Source organism: Rhinichthys klamathensis, unplaced genomic scaffold (assembly GCF_029890125.1).
Source record: "Rhinichthys klamathensis goyatoka isolate OS25496 unplaced genomic scaffold, OSU_Roscu_1.1 h1tg000209l_1, whole genome shotgun sequence".
NCBI classification, from domain to species: Eukaryota; Metazoa; Chordata; class Actinopteri; order Cypriniformes; family Leuciscidae; genus Rhinichthys; species Rhinichthys klamathensis.
The window spans coordinates 1,680,263-1,708,134 of NW_026606734.1; the positions used below are offsets into that span (position 1 = coordinate 1,680,263).

A 27,872-nucleotide genomic window follows, 5' to 3' on the forward strand; every position below is an offset into this window, starting at 1 on the left:
CTAAACCCATAATACAGCGAGGGAGAAGAACCACATTAAACTATGCAACTATATATTTTTTCTAACAGGGTAGTAAAAGTTTAGCTGGCTAAATATGAGCTGTTACTGTGGCTGAGCTGGTTAAAGCGTAAAGCCTTGTTTAAACTCGACGAGTCCGCATGAGCCCAAAGGTGCGCGCGGCAAAAATGACATGATTATAACAGCGCGCGCGCCTCCGCATCCCCTAGACACCACTTACTACACACACAATAGGCTTTTTTTCTCTGATTTTGAAAACTCCTCGCGATCGACTTAAAATGTTTCCAAGATCGACGGGTTGGTGATTCCTGTAACTGTTTTATGGTCAATGACAAGAGTAGCCTACTAATCAGCTGTCTCACGAACATAACCAGCACATTTATCCCCACATAGCAAAGCCATAACACAGCGAGGGAGAAGAATTAAGTTACATGAAACAATCCAACTACATATTTTACACCACTGACAAGGGAAGAGTCACTACTCACGGTGTTTATGACTAGGTTTCTGCGGCTTCTCTTTCAAGGTAGTGACGAAACGCGGTCTGTAGCGCTGTGTGTTCGCTGTCGGCTACGGTAGAAACATGACGTCACAATATGGCGACCTTCATAGAAGGGGATTCCCGCGGTTATGTAGATATAAATGTCTCATTCTAAGGTAATAAAAACATTACGGGTTATTAAGTAAGTTCTTTATACACCACTGAAAATATAGTTATGGATGTCATTTTGCATTTCTGTAAATAGATACTCAAAATTGTTACTGATTGCACCTTTAATGCTGTGGAAATACAAACCAGGGCCCGTATCCCTAAAGAATTTTTGTGCAAAAAGTGGCTCCTAGCGGCCAAATTCTAAGAAAATTCTCAGAGTCATGACGTTTTCTTAGAATTTCCCCTAAAAGTGACACGAAAATCCCAGTTAATATAAAAGCTATTCCTCAAGATTCCTGGCGCTTAAAAGGGCTCCTAAGGCGAGATCTGCTAAGAGCAGGGAAGAGGACTTTGCTTAGGAGTTCCCCTAAGCAGCTGCAGAAAATGGGTTAGGATTCCTTTTTTCTCCATTTTCTGTGTTTGTAGGATATTTGTTAACAAGCCTTAATAAATAGACCAGCCAGCAATCACAGACATTGATAAAAGCTGAGCCGTGTTACCCTCGTTAAGACCACACTGAGTTGTAACGTTGCAATTTCTACTTCATTAAGGACAGCCCCTTGAGATAGGCCATCTTGTTTTCAATGGGGTCCATATGGGAGTGAAAGTACAAAATATGCCAGCTAGGATATTAATATGAGCAAATAAGACACAAATCATTATTTGAACAGGGTGTAATGAACTTAAGTGTTCACATATTTTATATTCTAATGTTAGGCTATAACCCCTACAGCTTACTATTCATTTTCCAGATATTTTCTTGAATGTGAAATATTATTTACAATTAAAGTCTGCATAAGATTAGAGTGTATAATTATGTTTATTGATTTGAGGGTACATCCTTTGCTCATTATCACCAAAAGTTCATTTTCATCAAACTTGTAGGATCAACCAATCACAGCTTTTGAAATGATGACTCATACCTAGCAACGGGGTCAACCACACCCCCTCACTAAGATAGGATTTTCCATCCATTCCTTGCTCAGAGTTCACTGAAAATGTTCTGGAATCACTTCTAAGCTAAAACTCCTGGCAAGGAATTTTTAGGTTAAAGGGTTAGTTCACCCAAAAATGAAAATTAAGTCATTAATTACTCACCCCCATGCTGTACCAACCCCGTAAGGCCTTCGTTCGTCTTCGGAACACAAATGAAGATATTTATGATTAAATCTGAGAGGTTTATGACTGCTACATAGGCTCCCTAAGGGAATGACACCGGACGGCCCAGAAAGTCATTAAAGAAAATGTTTAAATATTCCATGTCACAACAGTGGCTCAACTACAACTGAAGTAGTTGAAGGAGATCGCAATTCTCGCGCATGCGTCGTGGAAATCTCTTGAAGTCTCGTTTCAGGCCTACAAGGAAGAAAAGGAATAGTCGAATAAAGTCGTTATTTTTGTTTGTTTTTTCGCACAAAAAGTATTCTCGTCGCTTGATAAACTTATAGTTGAGCCACTGTTGTGACATGGAATATTTAAACATTTTCTTTAATGACTTTCTGGGCCGTCCGGTGTCATTCCCTTAGGGAGCCTATGTAGCAGTCATAAACCTCTCAGATTTAATCATAAATATCTTCATTTGTGTTCCGAAGACGAACGAAGGCCTTACGGGGTTGGTACAGCATGGGGGTGAGTAATTAATGACTTAATTTTCATTTTTGGGTGAACTAACCCTTTAAGTTAGGAGCTCTCTGAGAGGATTCTCAGAATCTTTAGGGATACGGGCCCAGAAGCTCTACAGACCTCAGTCAGGGTAGCGCCATTTTTATTTTTTAGACAGGAGTGAGAATGAGGCTGTGAGGGATAAAACAGTGAGTTTAATGGTTTGCACTGTTGTTTAACATACCGATTGTTCAGATGAGTAAACTTCTTTTCGAAAAAAGGCAGTAGATAAAAAATAATTAAAGTATGACCTTTATACAATGCGCGTCATCCAAAATCACATACTTCCCTATATACTATATAGTAGGCAAAAAACAGCATGTGACAAAAGAAGTACTCATAAAAGAGTACCGGGATGACCTACTACTACGTCACATGATAATGACATGGGAAATGTAGTATTACATTCACTACACACACTATATAGAATGTACTTTTTTATAGCAGTCGTGAAGTAATTACTTAAATTAAAGAAGTCTATCCCTCGTTTTTAAAAGCTTAATTTTCATCTGTGTTAAATTCAAAATGGCGTCTCACCTGAATAAGGTCTTTTTATTTAGGGTCGTGACTCGTCCCTTTACATTTGTTGGAAAGAATAAGACTCGATTCAACACATTTGCTACAAAAAGAAACAAAAATAACATTTATTGAACATGCATCCAACCTAAACTCATTACACTTCGGGAATATTTGAGCCGAGCCGGACTGTGACGTCCAGCGACTAACAAGGGCTCAAATCCACGAAAATACTGATACTAAACAGGAAGTGTGTGTGTTCGTGCCAGGAAACAGAAAACTCCCCAAAGGTCCAAAGGGAAAGACAAAATCAATAGTGTGAAATAATCACTTACCTCTCGCTCTAACGCACAGACACACATAGTGAGATTAAACGTATAATAATACACCATAACGATGATGATGTCACCTGCACGCCACAGATTCTCAGTTCGTTTTCGTTGATTGGCAGATGAATGAATGTCTAAATATATGTTGTGGATTAAACGCTCATTACAAAACCTTATAACCATCATCCTGCTAGAACCCAAAGCTCGAGAAGCGTCTTAGAAACATTCTACGTATGTTAGAACTTTACACACTCGCATATATCGCATTCATTCTGCATATAAATCATAGGGACAGCTTCTAAAAAAAAAAAAAACACACTCGCCAATCTGCGCAACACTCGCATGCACAGAGTTTCCTCTTTCATGAGTGATTATTAGTGATGTGTCATCAATAATGTTGCTTTTTAACATTCAGTGATGAGATTACAGCATCATCATGAGCAGCAAACATCAGCCAAAGTTTCAGATTGAAAGGAAGTGTCTGAACAAAACCTGCAGGATTATTCTGAATGAGAAGGAAGGACAGCAGAGAGAGTTTGGAGGACAGAGAGAGGGTCAGGTGACTCCTGCGGGGAGACGCTCCACAGCAAAGCTCCACTGATTAAAGTGCATGAACATACAGTAGAGGATTCGATTCAGCGTGAGGAAACTCTGCTGCAGTCCGCTCGAGTGTGTGTGTGTGTGTGTGTGTGTGTGTGTTCAGTAGTCCTCCACCCAGCCGTTCTCCTGGATGAAAGCGTCAATCACTTCCTTCATGGCCAGATTGGGGATCAGCTGATCTTGGGTCAGTTGGCTGCGGGTGACTGGGTCAAAATGGCCGACACGCTACAGAGAGAGAGAGAGAGAGAGAGAGAGAGAGAGAGAGAGAGAGAGAGAGAGAGAGAGAGAGAGAGAGAGAGAGAGAGAGAGAGAGAGAGAGAGAGAGAGAGAGAGAAAACATTAAATCAAAACTGCAATTTTGTTGTTTTTCATCACTAAAGGCTATTTGCTATTTTAAAAAGAGTGATTTGTCCCAAGCCATTTCAATAGATGTTGTAACATATGTAGATGTTGTCTGGCTGCAAAGCATCTTATCATTTGTTGTTATCATTAACAAAAACAAAAACAAATTAAAAAAATACAATATAATTACTAGATAACAAAAAAAAAAAAAATAGAAAAATACATTGGCAACTAACTGAAAAGAAATAAAATATGTTTAATTTGAAATACTAAAATGACCAAATGTGAAAAAAACAAAACAGAAATATTTTAAAGAAAAATAAGTAGATATATAGATAAATATTAATTCAAAATATTAATAAATAATATAATAGTATATGAAAAATACTAAAATATCAGAGAGAATCGTCTAAGATTACACTATATGGTTTTAGATATTTTTTTTTATTTATATTATCTTTTAGAAACTGAAATAAAAATAAAATGGAAAATTAAAACTAATACAAACTGACTCTAAACACACAACAAAATGAATACGATTTAAACTAGAACTAAAACGGAAATATAAAAATAAAAACTAATTTTAAAATACAGTCCTAGTACATTAACATGCTGTAATCTGATCCGCCATGATCTTTTAGCCAATCATGACATCATTTTTCTACGAGTCACATGGCTCAAAAAACAAAACAACAACAAAAAGCTGGGAGCAAATGGGCGCAGCTCAAAATGGCAGTGATGACGGGTGAGTGTTTGGGTGAGCACCTGTAGATGTTCCTCAATGTCCTTGCGATCGTAAGTGATGCCGCTGGGAGTAATGCAGGGTTCCCTCATGAGCTCAAAGCTGATCTTCCCACACAGGTAATCTGGGATCTCTCGCTTCTGCACATGGAATATAACACAACAGCCAATCAAACGCAATGATGTTTAATGTACAATTATTTGGAGCAGGATTTTGGACCGATGATATTTCAGTGTGTGTTGAGTGATTGTCAAAATGTCTTGAGATGATGGTTTCGTTTGAAATTATTTCTTCATACCTTCCTCTTTTCATCTACTTGAGAGAAAAGTTCATCCATGTCCATCAGATATTTATCCTGCAGAGAGAAGCACAGGAAATGACATCACTTCATCAATCCTACACGACGCGGAGGTCTTTGTGTATTTACAGGCGCGTGTCTCACGTGTTTGGATTTGGATTTGCTGATCTCGCCTCCGTTCTGAATGTCCTCGGTTTGCTTCACTCTGCTGTCGTCCAGCTCTCTGAACACACACACAAACACAGACAGATGTTACGACACAGACGCATCATCAGTGTGTGTGTACGGACGGATGCCAGCGTGACTCTCACCTCTCCTTCTCTGCCAGGATGAGTTTGGTGAGGTACGCATGCAGCTCGTTCTCCTGGCTGATCCGCTTCTCTTCTATGCTGTTCCAGCGCTTTTTCTTGGCAATGCGAAGAGCACTTGGGATATCGTCTCCAAAATTCAGCCGCTGTTCCTTCGCCAGGTTATAAGCTGAAAACAAGCAATTTCATCACTGCATTTGAACACTGATGTCTGTTTGGATGCCTAGTTTATTTCTATTATGGTTTTTAGGGATTCACTGATACTGATAATGGAAAATGATTTAGATTATTACTAGGTCAATAACAAATACATTGGTTGATATTAGATATAGAGCTACATTATTAGAGACAAGACCAAAATGATAAAACAAGACCTTAAAGGGGCGGTAGAATGCCTTTTTCACAAGATGTAAAATAAGTCTTTGATGTCCCCAGAGTGTGTATGTGAAGTTTTAGCTAAAAAAAATAACATATTTTTATATAGCATGTTAAAGTTGTAATTTTTTTAGGGTGAGCAAAAACGCACTGTTTTTGTGTCTGTCCCTTTAAATGCAAATGAGCTGCCGCTCCCAGCACAGGGGGCGGAGCTTCAAGAGCTTGTGTCCTTTTACCTCACACACACATGCACTGGAAATTTCAATGTTTATGTTCAAACCGGAGTCAGACAATAATGGAGAGACTCAAGAAGTGACAACATGTAGAAGCAACAGGACATTTCTGAGTGGTTAGTTGATGAATTTATGTAGCTTATGTGTAGTTTTCTTCTACTCATTGATTAGCATATTCTGTCTTGATAATCTATAAATTGTGTTCAGGGGGCGGGTTTATGTAAATTCTAGGGTTAGTGATGTCACTGACCCGGGAGGAAGCTCGTGTAGTTCCTACCAGCCGTTTGTTGTAGTCCTTAAAAAAACGATTTCTTTAAAAGCAAATCTCTTCCTTTGCTTTGAACTTTGAGCGCTGTAACTTTGCAGATGTTGTTTATGCTTAAACAGCAACATTACACACTAACTAAAGTTAGAAAAGTGAAATCATAATCAACCAGCCCTTTAAAAGGTGCATCAAATGACACTGAACATCTCATACAAAAATTAGATTTTTTAATTTTAAAACAGGTATTGCTGAAATCAAATTTCTTATCTCTCATTCACTTTGACTATGAAACCTTATATATCCCTGTGGCCAATATTCTTTTATAAAAACTAAATGGAAAGACCTATCGGTTTTTCTGTATCAGTTCGAGTCCGAGTCGCATTCTTAAAATGCGGATGATCGAGGCGTTCGATCAGAACCAACTTGAGCAGAAGGTCTCACAGTGTAAGTCATCTTTGTATCTAGCCGCCGTTAAGCTCTCCGGGTTCAGGAAGCTGCAAACTTTGAGGTTATACTGCTCAGAAACAGCTTTATAAATAAATCTGATTCCTAATGTTTTAGGCCGGTCTGGATCAGCGTTCTCTGTTAGGTAGAATAAACCGCTTTGTGGGAGACTATGAGCTTTGTACCTTTGCAGATCGTATACATGCACACACAGATACTTTACACAGAAAAGGAAAACATTAAGCATCATATGACCCCTTTAAATCAAAATTCCTACTTCAAGCTGTGAGTGTGTGTGTGTGTGTGTGTGTGTGTGTGTGTGTGTGTGTGTGTGTGTGTGTGTGTGTGTGTGTACCTCTCTGTAGATTGCCTATGGCCTCTTCATAGTTCTCCAGTTCCAGCTGACACTGGCCCAGGAAGAAGTGCGCCTTCACTGATTGGCTGTCGAGCTCGAGGGCGTGTTTACAGTCGGCCAGCGCCTTGTCGTGTTGCTGTAGCTTCACGTAGCATAACGCTCTGTTAGTGTAGTACACGGCCACTGAGGGGTTACGGTTCTACACACACACACACACACACACACAAGCAGAAACATGATCAGTACAACTCTACGACTTTATCAGTCCTACGGAGATCATGTGTATTTTCTGCCAATAGCCACACAATCGTCACTTGATGAGTTAAACGCATTACTGAATATAAAACGTGCATTTAAAATTCATCGAAACTGTGGAAACCATGTTAAAAAAAATCCTCAGGATTCTTTGATGAATAAAAAGAAGTCTCTTCTGCTCACCAAGGCTGCATTTATTTGATAAAAAATACAGTAAAAACAGTAATATTGTGAAATATTCTTAAAACTGTTTTCTCTGTGAACATATAGTCAAATGTAATTTATTCCTGTGATCAAAGCTGAATTTTCAGCATCACGTGATCCTTCAGCAATCATTCTAATATGCCGATTTGCTGCTCAATTATTATTGTTCTGTTATTAATAATGGTTGTTATTACGATAAATGTAAGACGTTTTTGCTGCTTAATATTTTTGGTGGAAACGTCAATGCACTTTTTTAGGATTCTTGGATGAATAGAATTTACTTGAAATAAGTGTCCTTCCTGAATAAAAGTATACATTTCTTTTTTTTTTTTATCTTACTTTTTAATGGTAGTGTATCATGATTTCCACAAAAATATGAAGCGGCACAAACAGTTTCAACACTGATAATATTCAGATATGTTTCTAGACCTGTTTCTAGAATGCTTTAGAAGGATCATGTGACACTGAAGCCTGGAGAATTATATTTTCCTAGCATTAGTGCCGCTCATTTGCAGGGTTCGCTTCATCAAATTATCTGCACTCACACAATGGATTTGGCACAGGTTTTACAGTGGACGCAACCCAGCACTGAGAAACAGAGAGTGCTGAGACACACTCACACACACTCCTACGGGCCAATTCGGCATGTCCAATCCACCTAACCTGCATGTCTTTGGACTGTGTGGGGGAAACCGGAGCGCTCGGAGAAAACACACGCTGACAACATGCAGACTCCACACACAGAAAGGACTCCTGGCTCAGCTGGGACTCGAACTGGAGACTGTGAGGTGACTGTTCTACCCACTGAGCCACTGTAGCCACTCATTACTGAGTAATGATGCTGAAAACTCAACTTTGCATCACAGGAATAAATTACATTTAGATACAAGCATGTTATATGTTTGGCAACAGTTCTTCTAACTCTAACTGAAGGAGTGTGTCGCTTTTCATTTCGGAAACAACCATGTAGGAAGAACATCATGTTCATATTTCAGGATGACAATATCAGGATTCATCAGGAAATAAATTAATTTCATTGATGTAAATAAATGTTGTGGTGTTATTTTCATCAAGATCTTGTATTGTCAATGCAAGAGTCCAGCACTCTGTAAAGTCTCCTCCAGCACATCCCAAACACTTCAATGATTTTAAGCTCTGGATTCATGTGTGGAAATGATTCTTCAAGCTTTTCACAACCATTCTTTCACAATCTGAGCCTGATGAATCTGGATATTGTCATCCTGGAATATGAACATGTTCTTCCTACATGATTGTTTCAGAAATGAAAAGCTACACACTCCTTCAGTTAGAGTTAGAAGAACTGTTGCCACATATATAACATGTTAGAAACATAATAATCACTGCAATAATCATCCAATCATAGACTCTTAAGCATTTGCCTATTGAAATCCAAACAGCGACTTTCTTTTTTTTGGCTGGGCAGTGTGTTTCACAATATATACTGTATTTTTGATCAAATAAACGCAGCCTTGGTGGGCAGAAGAGACTTCTTTTAAAAAAAAAACATGAAAATGTGTAATTATTCCAAACTTTGACCAGTAATCTTACTGAGCCCAAATTTTGTACATTTATTTGTACATTTATCAAACGTGCATGTAATTTGGTGTAAACTGAGAACTGTCCTGCCCCACTCACAATGGCTTTGCTGTAGCAGGTCACGGCCTCCTGGTATTTTCGGCTGAGGAACAGGCGATTGCCCTGCTCCTTGAGCTCCTGTGCGGAGGAGCTTTTCTCCGGGCTGCTGGCCATCTTCTCCACGGGCTCAGCGGTGCCTGCTCCCCCCTGCTTACCGATCCTGTTCCCCGTCTCTTCGGTGAGCACCGGCCTGTCCCGGGGATCCAGATACCTGCAAACCTCTCACACTGCAGGGACACATCAACACACGTTACACACAAAACTACAATAACACATCATTACATGCACACACACTGCAATGACAATAATTGTGCAATAACACAAACTACAGGCTTATAGACTTCATAACACACATCTGGACTCTGATCAGCCCCTGACAGCTGTCAGATGATTCCTGACTCTTCCAGCTGAACTGTGAACAACATAGAACTCATGTCATTTGACTGACACCGAGAATGAATCATCACAAATTTAGTAAAACTAATTATTAGTTGTTCATTAATAGTGATTAGAAGAGAAACTCTACAGAATAACATGTGGCAGACACACACATCTGTACGTCTACTGACGCGTCACACGCTTGTAATCCGTTTGACGGAGCCAATTGGCGAGAATACACACTAGTTGACTTTAAATTTGATATGTTAAATGTAATATATGAATTATTTCAGGCGTACCGGGTTTGACTGTTGGTCTGACGCCTGTCGTTAGCAAACCGGTAGCTACACTGGTGCTTTTATGATGACTTTTTGGTCCCTTGTACCGAAATAAACGCTGTCAAACTCATAGTTCGACAAGATCATGACATTCAGATGACAAATATCCAAAGCTTTCATCGGCGATCGCTAAAAACACGACATTTTACTCGCGGGTGTGAGACGCTAGCATCATGTTTCGGTTGTTTTGACTGTGGCGTCACGGTGACGTTGCCGGAGGTGACGAGCACAGCTTGTTGCCAGCGTAATGACGCCATCTGTTGGTTACGTGAAGAAACTTCATTAAAAACAATATTAGGGATTAATAATATAAAATATAATAATTACTATCATTTTAATCTGATTATAAATAAAAAAATAAATCAGAATACTAGCGTACTCATATTAATAACTCACATAAACTGAAAAAAAGAAAACCTGTTTTCTTGTTAGATATGTTTGATGAACTATAATCTAACAAAATTAACTCCTCTCCAAAAATAGGAATTTCGGTTTTCAGGAACCTCAGATCATATAGGAGTATCATTATCTTACTAAAACGTTTAATTAAATAATTGTATAATCTAATTCCATGCTCTCAAAAACAAGGCTTTCTTAAAAGTTTCAGGCCCTATTTTGAATCAAAGTGCCAAGCTATTACTGTGCGGAAAATATCTTAACCATCTAAATATTTATTGCATAATGAATTCACAAGATAAATAGAATAGCTGTCTGAACACCAAGCATTCAACCTAACTATTAGTTATAAATGGAGGTAACAGTGAAAAAGAGACTTGCACTTTCAGTTTATTAGTTGGATAAGAGCCCTTATTAATGACAAACACCATTTAAATTCATAAAACCATTTAATGCACTTTGATCAGGACAACATGAAATCAAAACAGCATTATAAAAGATCATGTACATAGTAATTCTGAAACAATATGCCATGGATTCACTTGTTTAGATTGATTAAACTCCTACACCTCTGCTACTGGAACAAAGAGTGAATGAGCTCAGTCTCTCTCTATGGGGAAATACTGCAGCTAATTTAAAGAAAGGGCGTTTAAACTGACCTCAGAACAGCTTTCAAAGTAGAATGAGCTCCGTGCAAAACATGCACACATTCATTCAGGACAAACAGTACAAAATGAAAACCCAATCCCAAAAAAAAAAAAACATTATGGAGGGGCAAAACAAAAAAGCGGCAGTACATACTTTTGAGAGAAGAAACAAAAACAAAAAAACAAAATCCACACAAACAAATGTCATTTCAACACTGGACAGTGGATCAGACAGGTTCAATTCTTACTGGACTGAGATATTAAAGACTACAAAGACTTTAATGAAACTGGGCATGGGCAGTTTACTACAGACGAAGCAAACATGATAAATAAAAAAGTGGGTATATGTATATGAGCGGTTTGTGTTTGTTATGTTAGCGTGAGATGATTCAGATCTCTCCAGCCTCTCTGTCATCATGACGGCGAGATTCTGTCCTGCCGTTCAGCCCGTCTGATCTCCGCTCAGATGAACTGTGCTTGCTGTCCCTCTCGCGGTCACGGTCCCGTGAAGACCTAACACACACACACACACACACACACACAAATCAACTGTTACTACAAGACAGTGGAAGGTTTGTTTGCTTGTTTGTTTTTTGACACCATGCCAAAAAAGTTGTTAAAACCAAATTTGTACAAAATCTGTAATAAAAAAGGAATGTGACTATTCAAAGCTCCACGAGCGAGAGAGTATAGTTACTTGTGTGAGTGTTCTCGGCTGTGCCGCGAGCGGGAGCGGGATCGGGAACGGTGTCGCCGGCGTCTGTCGCGCTCTTTGGAGCGAGAACGGGAACGACGCTTCTCTCGTGATGCGGAGCGGGAACGCCGGCGCCTGCGCTCTCGATCGCGGTCACGAGAACGAGACCTACAAACAGAACGACACACATTAACAACTGGTTCATGCATAAGATTAGATACATGTCCAATTTTACAATAAATGTTCAATATTCTCTATGATATTTTAATAGATTTTGATTGACTGATTTTGGATCATTCATTAAATTGGTTTACAAATTAATCTGAAATAACATAAAAAAAACTATGGCTTGCAAAGAAGTTTTAAATAAACGTTTAAACCCAAAAGTGCTTTATGCTTAGCCAATGATATTTTAGAGCTGAGCATAGAGAAAAATATACTACAGAATACAGCATAAAAATTCAATTACAATTTTTTTTTAAATTGTATTCATTCCCAGCACTTTGCTTTCTTTTTGTACTAATTATAAAAAATATTAGCAGGCAAGAAAACAAATGTAAAGTGAATGAGCAACTGACTTCTTGCGTTCTCGGCTGCGCGACTTGGTCCTACAGAGAAAAGCAGACAAGAATAAAGATTATTTTGATCAATATTCAGATCACAATAATTTAAACTGTTTAACATCATTCATTGAACATGAATGTTCTTTGGAAACATCATTCTTAACATTGAATCTTAAAAAAAAAACTTAATTTCAACTGAAAAAAAAAGAAGGTAATAAAATAACCACACCACACACTTAAATAAACCATACAAAAAAATAATATAAAAATAAATGAGAAAACCAGACTAGAATTCCTGTAGATTCTACAGTGCATTTCACAAAAACAATGCATCTTAAAGCACACGAAAAGGTGCATAAAAATATTCTCACTCCTTTTTCATCCTCTCCTCTTTCTCGCGCTCTTCCCTCCTCTTCAGTCGCTCTTGGTTCCGCCTCTCCTGTTTTTCCTGCACGGTTTTCTGCAGAGAAGAAATTATGCAATGTCACTTACTATTCTAAACCAACGGCCCCCGCCGGCACCTGATTTAGGCCGAGCGGTTACCTTCAGCTGCTCCAGCTTCTCTCGGATCTGGATGAAGCCCAGGTGCAGTTTGCCGCCAAAGTGGTCAGCGAGACGCCGGTCGTTGTCATGAAGACCCAGGTAGGCGGAGCAAACCTCACAGACGCGCAACTTCTGCTGCTGGAAACTGGAGGCGGGCATCGAGTTCCTGTACTCTTCCTGTAAAAAAAACAAAACAGTAAACATACATCCAGAAAGCATTACAAACTCACAATAGAGTAATATTATAAAGGTAATGTTCTGAAATGTGACAGCTTATGCTTGGAAACAAGTTAACAAAATATAAATAATAAAAACATTGTCTAACCTCTGCATCCTTCTTCTTAGTCCGGACTTTCTCAACCTCCTGTAGAACTTTCTGGGCTTCGTCTACATTTCCCTCGGCCCCGAGCTGCTCAGCCTTCGCCAGCAGCTTCCCGATCTCCTCGTTCAACTCGTGAACCTTTTCTGCCTGCCAACCAAATACAAGACTTTAGTGAGGGAAAGAACTACAATCTCATGAAGCATTGCAAACAGCCTAATCGAATTAAAAACCAGGGAGAAAGATAAAACTACTCATTTATACACGTTGACTATATCTAAAAACATATTTTAGGTTTATTGCAAAACATGCATTATAAAGCATCATGGGTAATGTAGTGTTTAACCAGGAATTCCGCTGTTAAACATGATTACCGTAAAACTTCAAATAGTAGCCCAGGCTTTTATTTTCCCAAATCGTCGAACTGCACCGGCTTGTATTTGAGACAGGCGTCTATATGAGACGGGCCTTTATAATTTAGTGTTGAGATGTTGTTCACTGAGTGTATAGGCCTAGAGTCTCTAATCTCTAAAAAAAATCTCCAAATGCTCCTCGTGAAACTGCAGTCTTCCGACCTTTTACTATCGCGTCAATTGATTTTGATTAATATGCGCGCGAGGGAGAGAGAGCAAGACAGTGCTCGTGTTGTTTGAAGACGTGAGAGTGCGCGCGCGCGGCCGGGGCGCTCTCTCTCTCTCTCGCTCTCTGCTCGTTACGCCCTGTCAAGCGCATATCTATGTGTCAAGCACAGCAGTCATTCTATTCTACATCACTCACCGATCAAAAAAGGCTTTGGCGGGACAAAAATTTGCGTTGGCGGCCGCCAAAAAGCGGACGATCTGACAGGTTTTATTAGATTAAATACAACCTGAAACTAAAAAATAGACCCGGCCTCTATTTGAGACCGGCCTTTCTTGACCCAGACCTGTAGCCACACCAGGCGTGTAAAAGAGACAGGCGTCTATTTGGGACTCGGCTATTATTTGAAGTTTTACGGTATTTAAAAAGAAATTGCTGAAAATTATCTGTAAGGCTGACGACTTCAGCAGAAGCAAATACCATCGGTTAACAACCTCGAAGCTCACAGTAGGTCTGTCTTTAAAGGTTTATAATTTATCATTCAAAGTCAATTTCCCCATGTAGAAGATTGAGTTTTTACTTCCAGAACCCGACTCGTCACTCTTATGTATAAATGACCTAAAACCCGGATATAATTAGATTACCAAGTGACATTTTACCACTGCATGGTATTGCACCCAGTGCTATATAAACACTTCATACCTTTGCAGCCACTTCAGCGCTGATCTCTTCCTGTGTCTCAGCGAGACGCTTCTTGGCCAACTCGGTCCTGCGGTCACAGTCGGCAATAAACGACTCCAGGTGATCCACCGCCTACACAACACACACCAATCCAACACCAGAATTTACTAAAGCCTTCGCTGCTAATTCACTGAAACCACTAGCAGATGATCTCTACTTAACGAGTCACTTACATCCAGTTCAAAGAACAGGTCTCTCTCTTTAGACGCAATCTCATAGTCTGCTCTCAGTGCCAGATCATGGATCTTAGAGCATTCGCCAAGGTCCATGCGCTGCATACACAGGAAGAAGACAACAATGGTATTAATATGCTGCATAAAGAAACAGTGTTTAGTGTGAATGGTTTTTTTCCTCACCGTTCCAGAGAGAATGTCATGCGGGCAGCAGTTGAGCAGGTGCGATTTGCAGACGCGCTCGTCTGTGAATTTAACCCGCTGTCTCGACTCATCTCCTGTAAGGACACAGCACATAATTGACATTGAATGAGACCACACAAGCACTCGCGTCTCTCTCTTTCTCTCACACACACACAGCGGCACTACACACTGCTAACTTTTCGGCCAAGGGTCTGCCTGTCCCTGCAGTGAAATCATGAGATCTGAGTGCAGAGAGCATGTGTTTGACAGTGTCAGATATAATCTTTGTTACATGACAAAAGTAAAGGCTCTTTTATCATGTAGAATAGAGAGGTTTAACTTTCACTGACCCAAGGCCTGTTTCTTTAACTGGCTCTGATCATGGAGCAACCCAAGACGCTAGCAGTCTCTGTCATTATCAGTTATTCATTCTGTTCAGTCACCAAAAGATTGACTGATGTTCATTGTGTTATGGCTGGGTGACAGCTTAAAAATTATATCTTGATACGTTTTGCCTTCTAAGAGTTTACTGTAATCTAGTTAAAAGTGATTCAATAAAAATACAAGAAAGATTTATTAATAAAACGAAATGCATTGCATTTTAATACATGAAAAATGTCACACAACGTCTGAGAAATGAATGAATAAATAATTTGGAAAGGAATCAAAGTTGCATAATTCAATTATGCTTTTGCAAATGAAGCTTAAATCAAAGTCACTAACATTTGGAAGTTTAATGGTTAAAATAAAGCATTAAAATCATTGCATTACTAATCAAGATGTTGATAAATGTTACGGCCTAAACATTAAATATATTGTGAATGTTCAATATATCACTCATCCCTAATTGGCATGAAGCATCTATGCTTTTATAACTGCCAATTGAGTGCAAAGGTGTATGATAGCAGATCGGAGAGAGGGATGTCATGTTTCAGAGAGTCATCTTCTACTTTAAGTGCATTATCCCTCATGAGTACATACAGAAATGGTGAATAATCTAATGTGCATATTAAAAGCAACCAATACAAGATGTTGAACAAGTTCACCAAGTTGAAATAAAACATTGAAAACTAAAGTGAAAGGTTAATTGATACACACTGCGAGGTCTCTCCCATTCAGAACCCCTCCTGCGGTCCCAGCCTCTAAAAGTTTAAAGGGAAAAGCTTTTCTTGCCCAAACCTGTAATGAGGAAGTTGGGAATGATACAGAAGAATAAAAGTGAAGACGTCGGCGAAGGAATCTGAGTCCTTTCCTTTATTTATTTACTTTTTTTAGAGTCAGATTTGAGGAAAGACGCTCAGGCTGCACAGCATCAGTGTACTACAACCCGCCTGGGCAGAAGCTTCGTATCCCCTCTGCTCACTCTTACGTTACCAACTAGCGTGATGATGTGTAAAACAGTTACTGCTGGAAAGCAAACAGTATTGTTTTTTCATATTCATAACAGCTTTAAAAAGCATTGGTGACTCACGGCTCGATGAACATGAGGCTTTTCTGCAACTCCCTTGCAGATGTAGGCTGGCAAACATACACTGAACCTTAATGAATAGAATAAAGGGGCCACAATTGTTCAGTCTGTATGAAACAAATGTACGGGAAGCATATGAATTCATCTCAGCATTCACAAAGACAGTCGCTTCATTCACACGGAGGGTGAGATTTCTTACAGCCAGTACAACTCAATTCAATAAATTCTAGCTGCTCAAGTCCTTTCTGTTGTTTACTCATCTTAAAATCCTCTTGAGCTGATCAAAATCATATCACACAGTCTAAAAAAAAAAGCCATATTTCCTCTTGGCAATGCTCATTCAGATTTAATGCTTGCATTCATTTTTTGGGAAACTACAGTTCCTTTAAATATGTAATTTAATATATGTAGCTAATACTTCATACGTGTATATGAGCTACATATACATATATATATATACACACACAGACATATATATAAATTATATATATATATATAAATATATGCATGCGTGTGTGATTTAACTTTCGCACAATATTAATCAATTCACTGAATATTTAAAAGACTGTCAAAATGGACAAATATCAGCTAATTAATTGACCCTTAAGACATGTTGGTCTGTCACAAATGTCAATAATAATATTACTAATTATATAGGGGGGGTTAGATATACAGATATCAAGAGACAATTCTTTCTAAAAAAAAATATTTAATCATTGTAGATGACTATAACTGATTTCAGTTTTTTGCTAAAAACCCGTATTCATTAATTATAGCGTCATTTGTCATTAGATGAGCTGCTGTTCTATTAGCTTAGCATACCGAATCGTCCCACTGACGTCATTACACCCCCTTTATGGACACAAACATTAAACTGAAGCGTTTCAAGAGGAAATACTGCGGCATTTAGCTAAACTTAATGCTGTGATGTTTATCTTAAGAAGTTCATTTTAATATTTGACTGGGTTATTATATTCTGGTTTGGGCTAATCTGAGCGCGCGGCCTTCAGAAATCCTCTCAGAGCCGTTAGCACTCAGCTAACACTCACCATCCCTCGACGTTCCCATCAGCTGATCCAGCAAAGCTCTCATCTGAGCCTGGGCCGACATCCTGACACGATTAATCGCGCGCCTCACAAGGGTTATGGTGATTTTACCCTAAAAATTAAAGTTTAAATCATCTGCGAAACGCTTCGCTCCTGCGTCTATCGCCTCCTCTGCTCTCTTCACTAGCGAGCGAGCAAATGAACTCAAACGGGTGAGCGGCCAATCAGAGCGCGCGACGCAATCTTAAAGAGGAACTGTATGTATATTATACTATTATTATTACTATTGTGTATTATGAATGGTTTTACACAATAATACTAATAAATAAATCAACTTAAATGCGCAACAACACCTGTAACACAGTAATAACATCAATATTGAATCAGCAACTACAAAGACCCATTTCAACTGAACGTTGAAATAAATTAAAACTTATTTTATTAATACATTTTTAAAAACGCGTAACACAATAGAAGTTATTACATTTCTGAGTAATGTGTACAATTAATAATACTGTTATACTAATGATACTATTAATTATTTGTATAAAAAGGAGGTAATTCCATATGACATTTGTTTCTTTGTCTTTCAAGCAAATATGAGAGACAAGGAAAAACCATTGGAATAAAATCGCTTTTTTTTGTCCCAGCCGCGTTGCCGTACGCGGAAATGTCGTTGCCAAACCAAAGCTCACATAGAAGAGAAGCGATAACTGTCATTCAGCAGGTTTGTTTTGATCAGACAAAAGTGTGTTTTTCCAAATTCATACTTGGTTTCTATTTGGTCAACAATTAAAGCGGGCTAATTAAAGGCTAATGAGATAATTTTAAGTTACATTTAAGAAACACGTATCTCTCAAAAGTTGATGTCTGTTTCTGCAAGACACCTTGTATTTTAGTTAATGAAGGTGAAACGAGTTAGTTGTCTCTTATATAAGCTCAGCTGTTGTGTATATGTTAATGTGTGGTTGTCATTTTATGTCATGCAACAGGCTTAGGATGTGTTATGTTTTAAACATCATCATTTACATATAAAAGCCTTTATATATGTAAAATACACAGGATGATGTTGTTATGTTGTGTGTTTGTGTATTACAGTAAGTGATTATAGTTTGTGTGTGTGGTGCTACTGTGGTTAAAGGTTTCCAGAAAGGTGGTGTTAGTTAGTTTGGCACCGGCAGCATGACACAGGGGTTTGTGTTTAACAACAGCTTCTGTCTGACACAGAACACTCTGGATAGGAAGAGAAGCAGGATTTGTTGTGTTTGTAAAGAGTTGAAATGAGTTTACATATGCCCTTGGATTGTGATGTTGTGAACGATCATTGAACTTACAGGGTTGAATTCAGGTAGGGAGCTGTGAACTTGAAGAATTAGTTAGCCTTCCTTTGTTTCCTTGATGTTTTAAAATACTTTGAATCACTTTGAAATACTTTGATGATTTATGTTCTTGTACATATTTTGACTCACACTAATGGCCTGAATCTGATTTGAAACCAATGAAAACCTTTTTTTTTTTTAAACCTATGTAATGGAGTGTAATTTCAGTGAATTAAAAACATTTGTGTTTTAGGTATAGGTAAAGAATAGAAAGATTGAATGTGCCGTATGAAATTAATATGACTGTAGCAGTCACATAAAAATTAAGCTTAATGTACTGAATTTTGTATTAAATTATAAATTAATTTTCTATTAAATGCATATTTTTTCAGTCTAAATTATGTGATTATGATGTAGTTTTACAACAAAAATGACATTTTAAGATTTTACAGATCATTTAAAATAACATTTTGGGCTTAAGTAGACGTGTAGACTGCAGCATTAAACTTGATTTGAAGATTAGAACGAAAGCCAAAATACACATTTGATGGATTAAACGGGTTTATGTAAATGTATTTCACAGTACTCTGGAATACAAGATTGGGTCAAATATTTTTGTATAACTAGGCTATAAATTATATAATTGTTGACCCAGGCGATCGATTTTCTATGTAACTGCTGTATCACTCCACGCTCTCTCTCTCTCGTATTGTTCTCAGACTATGAAATACTTTTTCATACAGGTTTGGGCAAGAAAAGCTTTTTTAGAGGCTGGGACCGCAGGAGGGGTTCTGAATGGGAGAGACCTCGCAGTGTGTATCAATTAACCTTTCACTTTAGTTTTCAATGTTTTATTTCAACTTGGTGAACTTGTTCAACATCTTGTATTGATTGCTTTTAATATGCACATTAGATTATTCACCATTTCTGTATGCACTCATGAGGGATAATGCACTTAAAGTAGAAGATGACTCTCTGAAATCATTTTTTGGGGGTAATCACCAGATGATTATGTGTTACCGCCCCTGCTTCTATCTTGCAGTGGTGAGCAGATCTGCTGGTGTGAGATGGCAGATGCATCAGCTCGTGGTTTTGAAGCGGAGCCTCTGAAGGGTGGAGAGACAGAAGGGAGCGTGTCTAAGGAGAAAGGCTGCGCAGGAAAGCTGGGATTCTCCCGTCTGACAGGCTGGCGCACAGCAGCGTTCCTCCTCTCTCTCTTCGTGTGCCTGATGGTGGTCTTCGCCTTTTCATTCATCCTTCCCTGCCCCGTACGACCGCAATACCTGCCCACCTGGAACCACACGCTCCCTGCCGCAGGTGAACACCGTCAAAATTACAGTAGTGACTTTCTTTTCTTTATTTATAAAGCACGTTCAAGGTTGACACAAGGTGCTGTACAATACAATACAATATTTATTTATAAGGCACATTTAAAAACAACCAAGGCTCACCAAAGTGCCGTACAGAACAGAATAAAAAATACAAAATAAAATAATAAGACAACCAATAAAAGAACACACATCAATAGATAAACAATGTCTTGCTCGGCCTGTGTCAACAGCCTGTAAACGCATTAAAGAGGATTGTCTTTCACCATAGTATAAAGAGTTACAGCAGTCTAGACGAGATCAAACAAATAAATGAATGATCCGTTCAAAATGTTTTGCAGAGAGAAAAGACTTGATTTTCGCAAGACGTCGTAAATGGAAAAAACTCGATTTGACCACAGCGGTGTTTCATGCATTTCTGATTGGATACTGAGTGTGTTTCTCTCCTACAGCCACATATAATTTCCTGGCGGTTGAGGACGCCAATGGAGACAAAGTCTTGGATGTGTTCTTCGTGTACAAGGATGCTGATGAGAGCCGCAACACATGTTTGAGTCGAAGTAAGCTTAAACACACATGCACAAACACGCTTGCTGTTGGTTTTCTTCTGTGGAATACAGACGAATCTATTATATAAGAATTATTCAGTAAAAACATATTACTGAGTAACATTAAGCAACTACATGTACTTACTATAGGGTTAGGGTAGGATTTGGTTGAGGGTTAGTTGCATGTAATTAATCATAATTTACTGTTATTTATGGAAGCTTGTTTCCGCCACTGAATAAAAAAATAAATAATAATAGCGACTTTTTATCTCACAATTCTGACTTTTTTTCTCACAATTGCGTGTTTATATCTCACAATTCTGACTTTACAAAACGCAATTTCGACTTTATATCAATCAATTCTGACTTTATATCTCGCAATTGCGACTTTTTTTTCGCAATTCTGACTTTATAACACATAATTTCAAGTTTATATCTCACAATTCTGACTTTATAACACATAATTTCAAGTTTATATCTCACAATTCTGACTTTATAACACATAATTTCAAGTTTATATCTCACAATTCTGACTTTATAACCTGCAATTTCGACTTTATATCAATCAATTCTGACTTTATATCTCGCAATTGCGACTTTTTTTCGCAATTCTGACTTTATAACACATAATTTCAAGTTTATATCTCGCAATTCTGACTTTATAACACGCAATTGCGACTTTATATCAATAAATTCTGACTTAATATCTCGCAATTCTGACTTTATTTCACGCAATTCTGACTTTATAACCTGCAATTGCGACTTTATATCAATAAATTCTGACTATATCTCGCAATTCTGACTTTATAACCTGCAATTGCGACTTTATATCAATAAATTCTGACTTTATATCTCGCAATTTTGACTTTATTTCACGCAATTCTGACTTTATAACCTGCAATTGCGACTTTATATCAATAAATTCTGACTTTATAACACGCAATTGCGATTTTATATCAATAAATTCTGACTTTATATCTCGCAATTCTGACTTTATATCTCGCAATTCTGACTTTATAACACGCAATTGCGATTTTATATCACGCAATTCTGACTTTATATCTCGCAATTCTGAGAAATAAAGTCAGAATTGTGAGATAAAAAGTCGCAATTACCTTTTTTAAACAAGCTTCCATAGTTATTACTATGGTAAGTACATATGTAAAAAGATCACTGTAAAATAAAGTGTTACCAAAAATAAATGTTAAAAACTCTCCAAAAGCAGTTCAGTAGTAGCTTTTCTAGGTTTATGTGAGGAACAGACCCAAATTTAAGTCATTATTCACTGAACATCTTTACAAGGGACTCAAGGTTGCTGCTTTATTGTGTATTATGCTAATAATAAGTAATGGTTTGTTTTTTCAGATTTATCAATCCCCTGTATGGTTTTAACGGCTGTTGATGGCACCGATGGGAAGACGCTTTGGAAAAGACCTTTAGCTGCTGAGTTTGATTGGGTGGAGTGTGGCGTAAAGGGGCTCGGAAGAAAAGGGTCAGGATGTCTGGTTGCTCACGCAGACACACTCACGGCGATCGACAAAAACTCCGGTACAGGATTTCATTACACAGAGATCTGGACATATGTATAGTTCCATGTATTTGAACCAGTACCAATATTATGGCACACACTACTGTTCAAAAGTTTGGGCTTGGTAAGATTTTTTAATGTTTTGAAAGATGTCTCTTCTGCGCACTAAGGCTGCATTTATTTGATCAAAAATACAGTAAAAACAGTAATATTGTGAAATATTATTACAATTTAAAAAAGCTGTTTTCTATGTGAATATTTTTGAAAATGTAATTTATTCCTGTGATCAAAGATGAATTTTCAGCATCATTACTCCAGTCTTCGGTGTCACATGATCCTTCAGAAATCACTCTAATATGATGATTTGCTGCTCAAGAAACATTTAACAGTGTTGCTGCTTCATATTTTTGTGGAAACCATGACACATTTTTTTCTTAACATTATAAATGTCTTTACTGATCAGTTTAATGTATCGTTACTGAATAAAAGTATTAGCCTAATTTCTTTCTAAAACAAAAAAAATCTTTCTGAGCCCAAACGTTTGAACAGTAGTAGTTTATGAATATGGTAATCTTTCAGTAACATGGTACCACATTACTTTTTGTGCAAAAGTGCATTTGTAAACATTTTGATGTTTTGGTTCCCTCAGGTGAGATAATGTGGCAGCAGTCGCGCTCTACTATGATGGATGGAAATCTCCCGCTGATCAGCGCTATGGATCTGAATGCTGACGGAGCAGAGGACTTTGCTGTGCTTTCATATAATCCTGAAGCATCATCATTCACACCCATACCGGTAAGACACACACACACACACTCTTGTACATCTATCTTTATGAGGACATTAATTGACACAATGCAATCTCTAGCGGCTTACCCTAACCTTACTCATCACAACTAAGTGCTTAACCCGAACCCTTACCCTAAACCTACCCTTAACCTAATTATAACCTTATCCCTAAAACCAAGTCTTGACCCTCAAACAGGCCTTTAAAGGGGTCTCAGAAAGTGAGGACCGGCCAAAATGTCTTCACTTTACTCTCTTTGTCCTCACTCCAATGGTCTAAAACTCAAACTGGTCCTCACAAAGATAGTCGTACAAGTACACACACACACACACACACACACACACACACAATAACATTCTAATGCTCACCTGTTCTGAATATTTTGTGATGATGTTCATTGTGATGGTAATCTCTTCCCTCCTTTAGAAGCTGGTGTTTTTCTCAGGGAGGTCAGGTGATCAGATCGGCTCACGGGTGGATGTCGATGTGAATGGGGTTATTGGTCATCTACCGTTCAAAACGGCCAGCGGCGCTCCATACCTGCTGTTACTTAATGGTGTGTCACTGCTTTTAGCATCTCTTTAATGTTTCTCCTTTATATTCCTCTGAACTCAACAGTTTCTTTCTCTGTCCACAGACTCAGGGCTCTATGCGGTGTGTGTGCAACATCTGGCAGCTCGGGCTGGTCTGAAGCCTGCGCTGAAGAAAGAGAAAAGCTGGGAGGAAAGATCAGATGGTCAAACTGGATTGATCTCACTCTATCAGTAATAAGCGTTGTGGGCTCAAACTTCTTCACTCTTTTTCTTTGTTTTTCCCCTCATCATTGTTTAATGGGTTTCTTCTGGTCGCCTGTCTGCAGGTCTGATTCCCTGAAGCGTGTGTCGGTTGTTCATGACAGTGGTTCTCCATCACTGCTGGTCCAAACGGACTCCAGCGTGTCACTGCTGCTCACAGACAAACTGAAGATCGCATGGACCACCAACACCAGCGCTCTGCTCAGGTGCGGGAACCAGTCCAAACTACACAAAACACTGGAAGGTGCATTACATTACACTAATGCATCCCTGTGTGTGTGTTTCTAGTGTGCCTACATTTGGGCAATTCGACAAAGATGGAATTCCAGATATAATGATAGAGGAAGACATTGGCAATGACACCAAAAGAGTGAGTGACCAAATTGGTATTAATAATAATAATGTGAGGTGTAGAGTAATAGTAACAGAACATGCCTTTTACCCTGATTTGCCTTGTTTTAATCAAATATCAAAAAAACTTGGACACTACCATTCAAAGGTTTGGGGTCAGTAAGGTTTTTTAATAAGAAATTAATACTTTTATTCAGCAATGATGCATTAAATTAAATTAATCAAAAGCGACAGTAACATTTATAATTTCCATTTCAAATAAACACTTGTTTTTTTTCCTGTTCTATTGTTTAAATAATCCTGAATACAACGTATCATGGTTTCTACAAAAATGTGAAACAGGACAACTGTTTTCAATATTGATAATAATCATAAATGTTTCTTGAGCAGCGAATCATCATATTAGAGTGATTTCTGAAGGATCATGTGACACTGAAGACTGGAGTAATGATGCTGACAATTCAGCTTTGATCACAGGAATAAATTACACTTTACTATATATTCACATAGAAAACGGGTCTTTTAATTGTCAAAATATTTCACAATATGTCTGTGGTTTTTTTTATCAAATAAATGCAGCCTTGGTGAACATAAGTGACTTTGGTCACACTTTCGATTAGGCTCCAATTCTCACTATTAACTACAACTTTTGCCTCAAACTCCTAATTACGGCTAACTAATAGTTAGTAAGGTAGTTAAGTTTAGGTATTGTGTGATTAAGGGATGTAGAATAAGCTCATGCAGAATAAAGGCATAAACATGTGCTAATAAACAGCCAATATTCTAGTAATATGCATGCTAATAAGCAGCTAGTTAATAGTGAGAATTGGACCCTGAACTAAAGTGTTACAGAGACTTCTTTTTATTTATATATATGTTTTAGGTGCTGGTTCTCAGCGGACACTCTGGAGACGTCCTGTGGAAGCTCAATCTGTCGTTCTGGACTCCGAGTCCTCGTCCGGCGTCAGTCCTCACGCAAAACGCATTCTCAGTGTTCATGCTTTGGGGACAGGGTCACAGCAACCAGACAGTAAGAGCATAACACACACACACACACACAACTGCAGAAATAAGACACTGATGTGTTTGTGTTTGTTGTTGATATTCAGATGCAGTCATCATTCCTGCTCCATCCTCGACACACACAACTGCTGCTTGAAAGAAGAAATTCTGCACAGAACATCGTCTCTTTTAAGGGTATTTCTTATTCACAACATCATCAAGGCTTATCTAACCATAGATTTCTTTTTGATCATTTATATCTTATAATGTTAGTCAAGGTTTCTTGCATCTCTTTATTAGAGGCCAAACATCAGGCTCTTATTGTATCCGTTAGTGTTCTTCTTCTTCTTCTGCTATTGAAGTCTATGGTAGCCCATAGAACAGTATGGTAAAAAGTTATGAAATTTGGCACACGGATAGAGGATAGTCTGAACATTAACCACAGCAATTTTGGAGTCTCTACCTCATTCCCTCTAGCGCCACCAACTGTCCAAAATTTCACTTACATTTGGGTTAATAACTTTTTGGCAAAATTCTTAGACTCAAGATGATTACCAAATTATTACTATTACCTCAAAGAAATTTCCCGCCATTTTCAATTTCCCGAAAAAACTACTTTTTTTGAACTCCTCTTAGACTGTTGCTTCCATTCTAATGACTATTAACCAGATCATCTTCATAAACGAAAAATAACACATGAACGAATTCGACGAAGAGCACGCCAAAATGAAAATGTCGGCCATTTGATCTTTTTTAAACTACTTTTTCTAACTCCAACACTGTTTGTCTGATTTTCACCATATTCGAGTCCATCTTCAGACCATGTCGGCAAAAAGTGGATTTCGTGTCGATAGATGAATTGTATATCATTTTTGACACATTGACACCAAACTTTATGGGCCCTATTTTAACGATCTAAAGCGCAAGTAACTTTGTGGGCGGATCTCGGCGCTGTTGCTATTTAACCGGCGGGATAAATGACTCTTGCGCTCGACGCAAATCTAAAAGGGGTTGGTCTGAAGTAGCTTCATTATTCATAGGTGTGGTTTGGGCGTAACGGGAAACAAACCAATAAGAGCGTCGTATCACATTCCCTTTAAGAGCGTGATGAACGAGGTGCGCTTGTTCCATAGCGCAATACTATTATAACGGCGCATTTACCAGCGCGCTTCAGAATCGGTTCTCAGCCGAGGAGATCAATGTTCTCGTCAGGGCCGTAAAAGAAAGAGAAGTGACATTGGGGACGGGACAAACCCACCAAGATTAGCTTCGTTTAAACATGCATATAATAATTTGGGTAAATGTGTAAGCTTATATGCCTATTTTTCCCATCGTCATGGACACAACAATGATTTCCCTCGTGTTTTAATATTTTTCCTTATAATAATGTATCATTTGCAAAAAGTAAAATGCATCTGTGTAGATGAGAGAATCATCTGCAGTGTATGCGCGTTGTTCACACTCTGTATTATGGCCAAGCATGCGCGCTTAAAATAGCATCTGAATGTACGCGCAACACGCCACTGACTTTAGACTAGGTTTTTTCTGGTCAGTGGCGCAATCGTTTTCTGGAACTGCAAAATAGCACCAGGGATTGTTTGCGCCGAAACACGCCTCCTTTTTTGCGCTGAACCGCCCAGGGAGCGCAAGGTCATTCCCTAGTTTGCCGGCGTGCGTCTGTGGAGGGAAAAGTTTGCTTTGCACGAGTGCAAAATACGAATGATACATGTGTCGGTGTACAAAGTCAATTGCGCTGGGATATGGGATTGCGCTGGGATAGTGTCCTATGTGTGCAAGTGTCACCCAACACTGACCACACCAGATCAATTTGGTGTCAGCTCCACATGTTGGTCGAAGGTAATAAACAATTATTTCACATTACAAGTGATTGTATTTATGGGCTGTCAATGTCTTTACTCGTGTTTGCAGTTGGTCTGATGCTCACTGCCTCGATTTTCAACTCCTCATTCTGCCTCTGTGGTGCTTAATCACTGCTTGCAGTTATATTTGTTTACGGGTTTTGCTACTGTACTTTTAATGTAAAGTTTTATGCATTTGGATTTGCTGACATTTCTTTGATTGGTGAAAATGTGCTGGGTTAAAGTCTTAATAGCACCTTTAAATTGCAATATGTTGTAAGTCAGGTTTGTTAAAATATTAAGCATCTCTCTGCGTTTGTTTAGCAACGCTGTTGGAGCAAGGTCGCCACGCCTGTTACCTCGTTCTGACTGGACCGGACGGACGACAGCATGCAGAGTTAGGCGAGACGGAGCCTGTGATTCTGACCAAACGGAAGATAAAGGATGACGTGTCGGAGAGCGGCGTTCTGGGAGTAGCAGCCGATGAACCGATCTCTGACGACATGGAGAAGTCCGTGAAGGAGGCCTTCCACATGCTGCGCTTCAGTGATGCACTTTACTGAGACACAATGAACACTAATCTTCAACCCAAAGGTCACACAGGCTAAAAGCCAGTTGCTGCATGTAGAACTTGCACTCTTGAAATCCGAAACAGAGTTTATGTCTCGACCGTTTTATTTAGAATATCTGTTCATCTAGACTTGGACTAAGAATAAAACCCAAGACACTAAACCAAATCATCAGGGCTTTTCCCCTGATACTATACAAGTGAATGTATTCATTTAGAAGGGACACACACTTTTGGCTCATGCTGCATGACAATCATAAACTACCGTACTGTAAAGCATCAGATTTCTGCATAAGGCAGATGACTGTCAAGAGGTACGTTTATATTCGGAAGTATCTGGGATTTCATATAAAGGTGAATCTCATACAGAAAAGTCCAGGTCATGAAAAATTTGAAAAATTAGCTCAAATGTCCTAAAAACTATTTATAAAATATTTATAAAAATGAATAAAATTCACACTTGAAA

The 27,872-nt window shown here is 38.5% G+C and overlaps 3 protein-coding genes across 6 annotated transcripts; 1 reads left to right on the forward strand and 2 right to left on the reverse strand.

Moving 5' to 3' along the window:
• Positions 1 to 2,947: 2,947 nt before the first annotated feature.
• On the reverse strand, positions 2,948 to 10,191 carry stub1 (STIP1 homology and U-Box containing protein 1). The gene is made up of 8 exons (XM_056263645.1): positions 9,932 to 10,191; positions 9,255 to 9,481; positions 7,140 to 7,338; positions 5,471 to 5,636; positions 5,304 to 5,382; positions 5,160 to 5,216; positions 4,885 to 5,001; positions 2,948 to 4,002 (listed from the first exon to the last, which is right to left on the reverse strand). Exons 2-8 carry the CDS (start codon positions 9,366 to 9,368, stop codon positions 3,877 to 3,879), a joined length of 858 nt encoding a protein of 285 aa, XP_056119620.1. The 5' UTR covers positions 9,369 to 9,481; positions 9,932 to 10,191; the 3' UTR covers positions 2,948 to 3,876.
• A 605-nt stretch (positions 10,192 to 10,796) lies between these two features.
• On the reverse strand, positions 10,797 to 17,531 carry luc7l (LUC7-like (S. cerevisiae)). 4 transcript variants are annotated; one of them, XM_056263647.1, is made up of 11 exons: positions 17,326 to 17,530; positions 16,280 to 16,346; positions 14,809 to 14,903; positions 14,626 to 14,724; positions 14,414 to 14,524; positions 13,139 to 13,282; positions 12,814 to 12,990; positions 12,642 to 12,730; positions 12,286 to 12,315; positions 11,711 to 11,875; positions 10,797 to 11,526 (listed from the first exon to the last, which is right to left on the reverse strand). In XM_056263647.1, the coding sequence occupies exons 1-11, from the start codon at positions 17,326 to 17,328 to the stop codon at positions 11,403 to 11,405; spliced, it is 1,104 nt and encodes a 367-aa protein (XP_056119622.1). In that variant the 5' UTR covers positions 17,329 to 17,530; the 3' UTR covers positions 10,797 to 11,402. The 4 variants fall into 4 exon arrangements, with proteins under 4 accessions (XP_056119622.1, XP_056119623.1, XP_056119621.1 ...); XM_056263648.1 differs by lacking the exon at positions 16,280 to 16,346 and having other exon boundaries at positions 17,326 to 17,531; XM_056263646.1 differs by lacking the exon at positions 17,326 to 17,530 and having other exon boundaries at positions 16,280 to 16,658.
• Positions 17,532 to 17,966: 435 nt separating this feature from the next.
• fam234a (family with sequence similarity 234 member A) lies at positions 17,967 to 27,797 on the forward strand. Its single transcript, XM_056263650.1, has 12 exons — positions 17,967 to 18,049; positions 19,684 to 19,958; positions 20,422 to 20,529; positions 21,883 to 22,065; positions 22,695 to 22,840; positions 23,259 to 23,388; positions 23,470 to 23,596; positions 23,692 to 23,832; positions 23,915 to 23,996; positions 24,861 to 25,007; positions 25,087 to 25,174; positions 27,163 to 27,797. The coding sequence occupies exons 2-12, from the start codon at positions 19,709 to 19,711 to the stop codon at positions 27,399 to 27,401; spliced, it is 1,641 nt and encodes a 546-aa protein (XP_056119625.1). The 5' UTR covers positions 17,967 to 18,049; positions 19,684 to 19,708; the 3' UTR covers positions 27,402 to 27,797.
• The last annotated feature ends 75 nt before the right edge of the window (positions 27,798 to 27,872 follow it).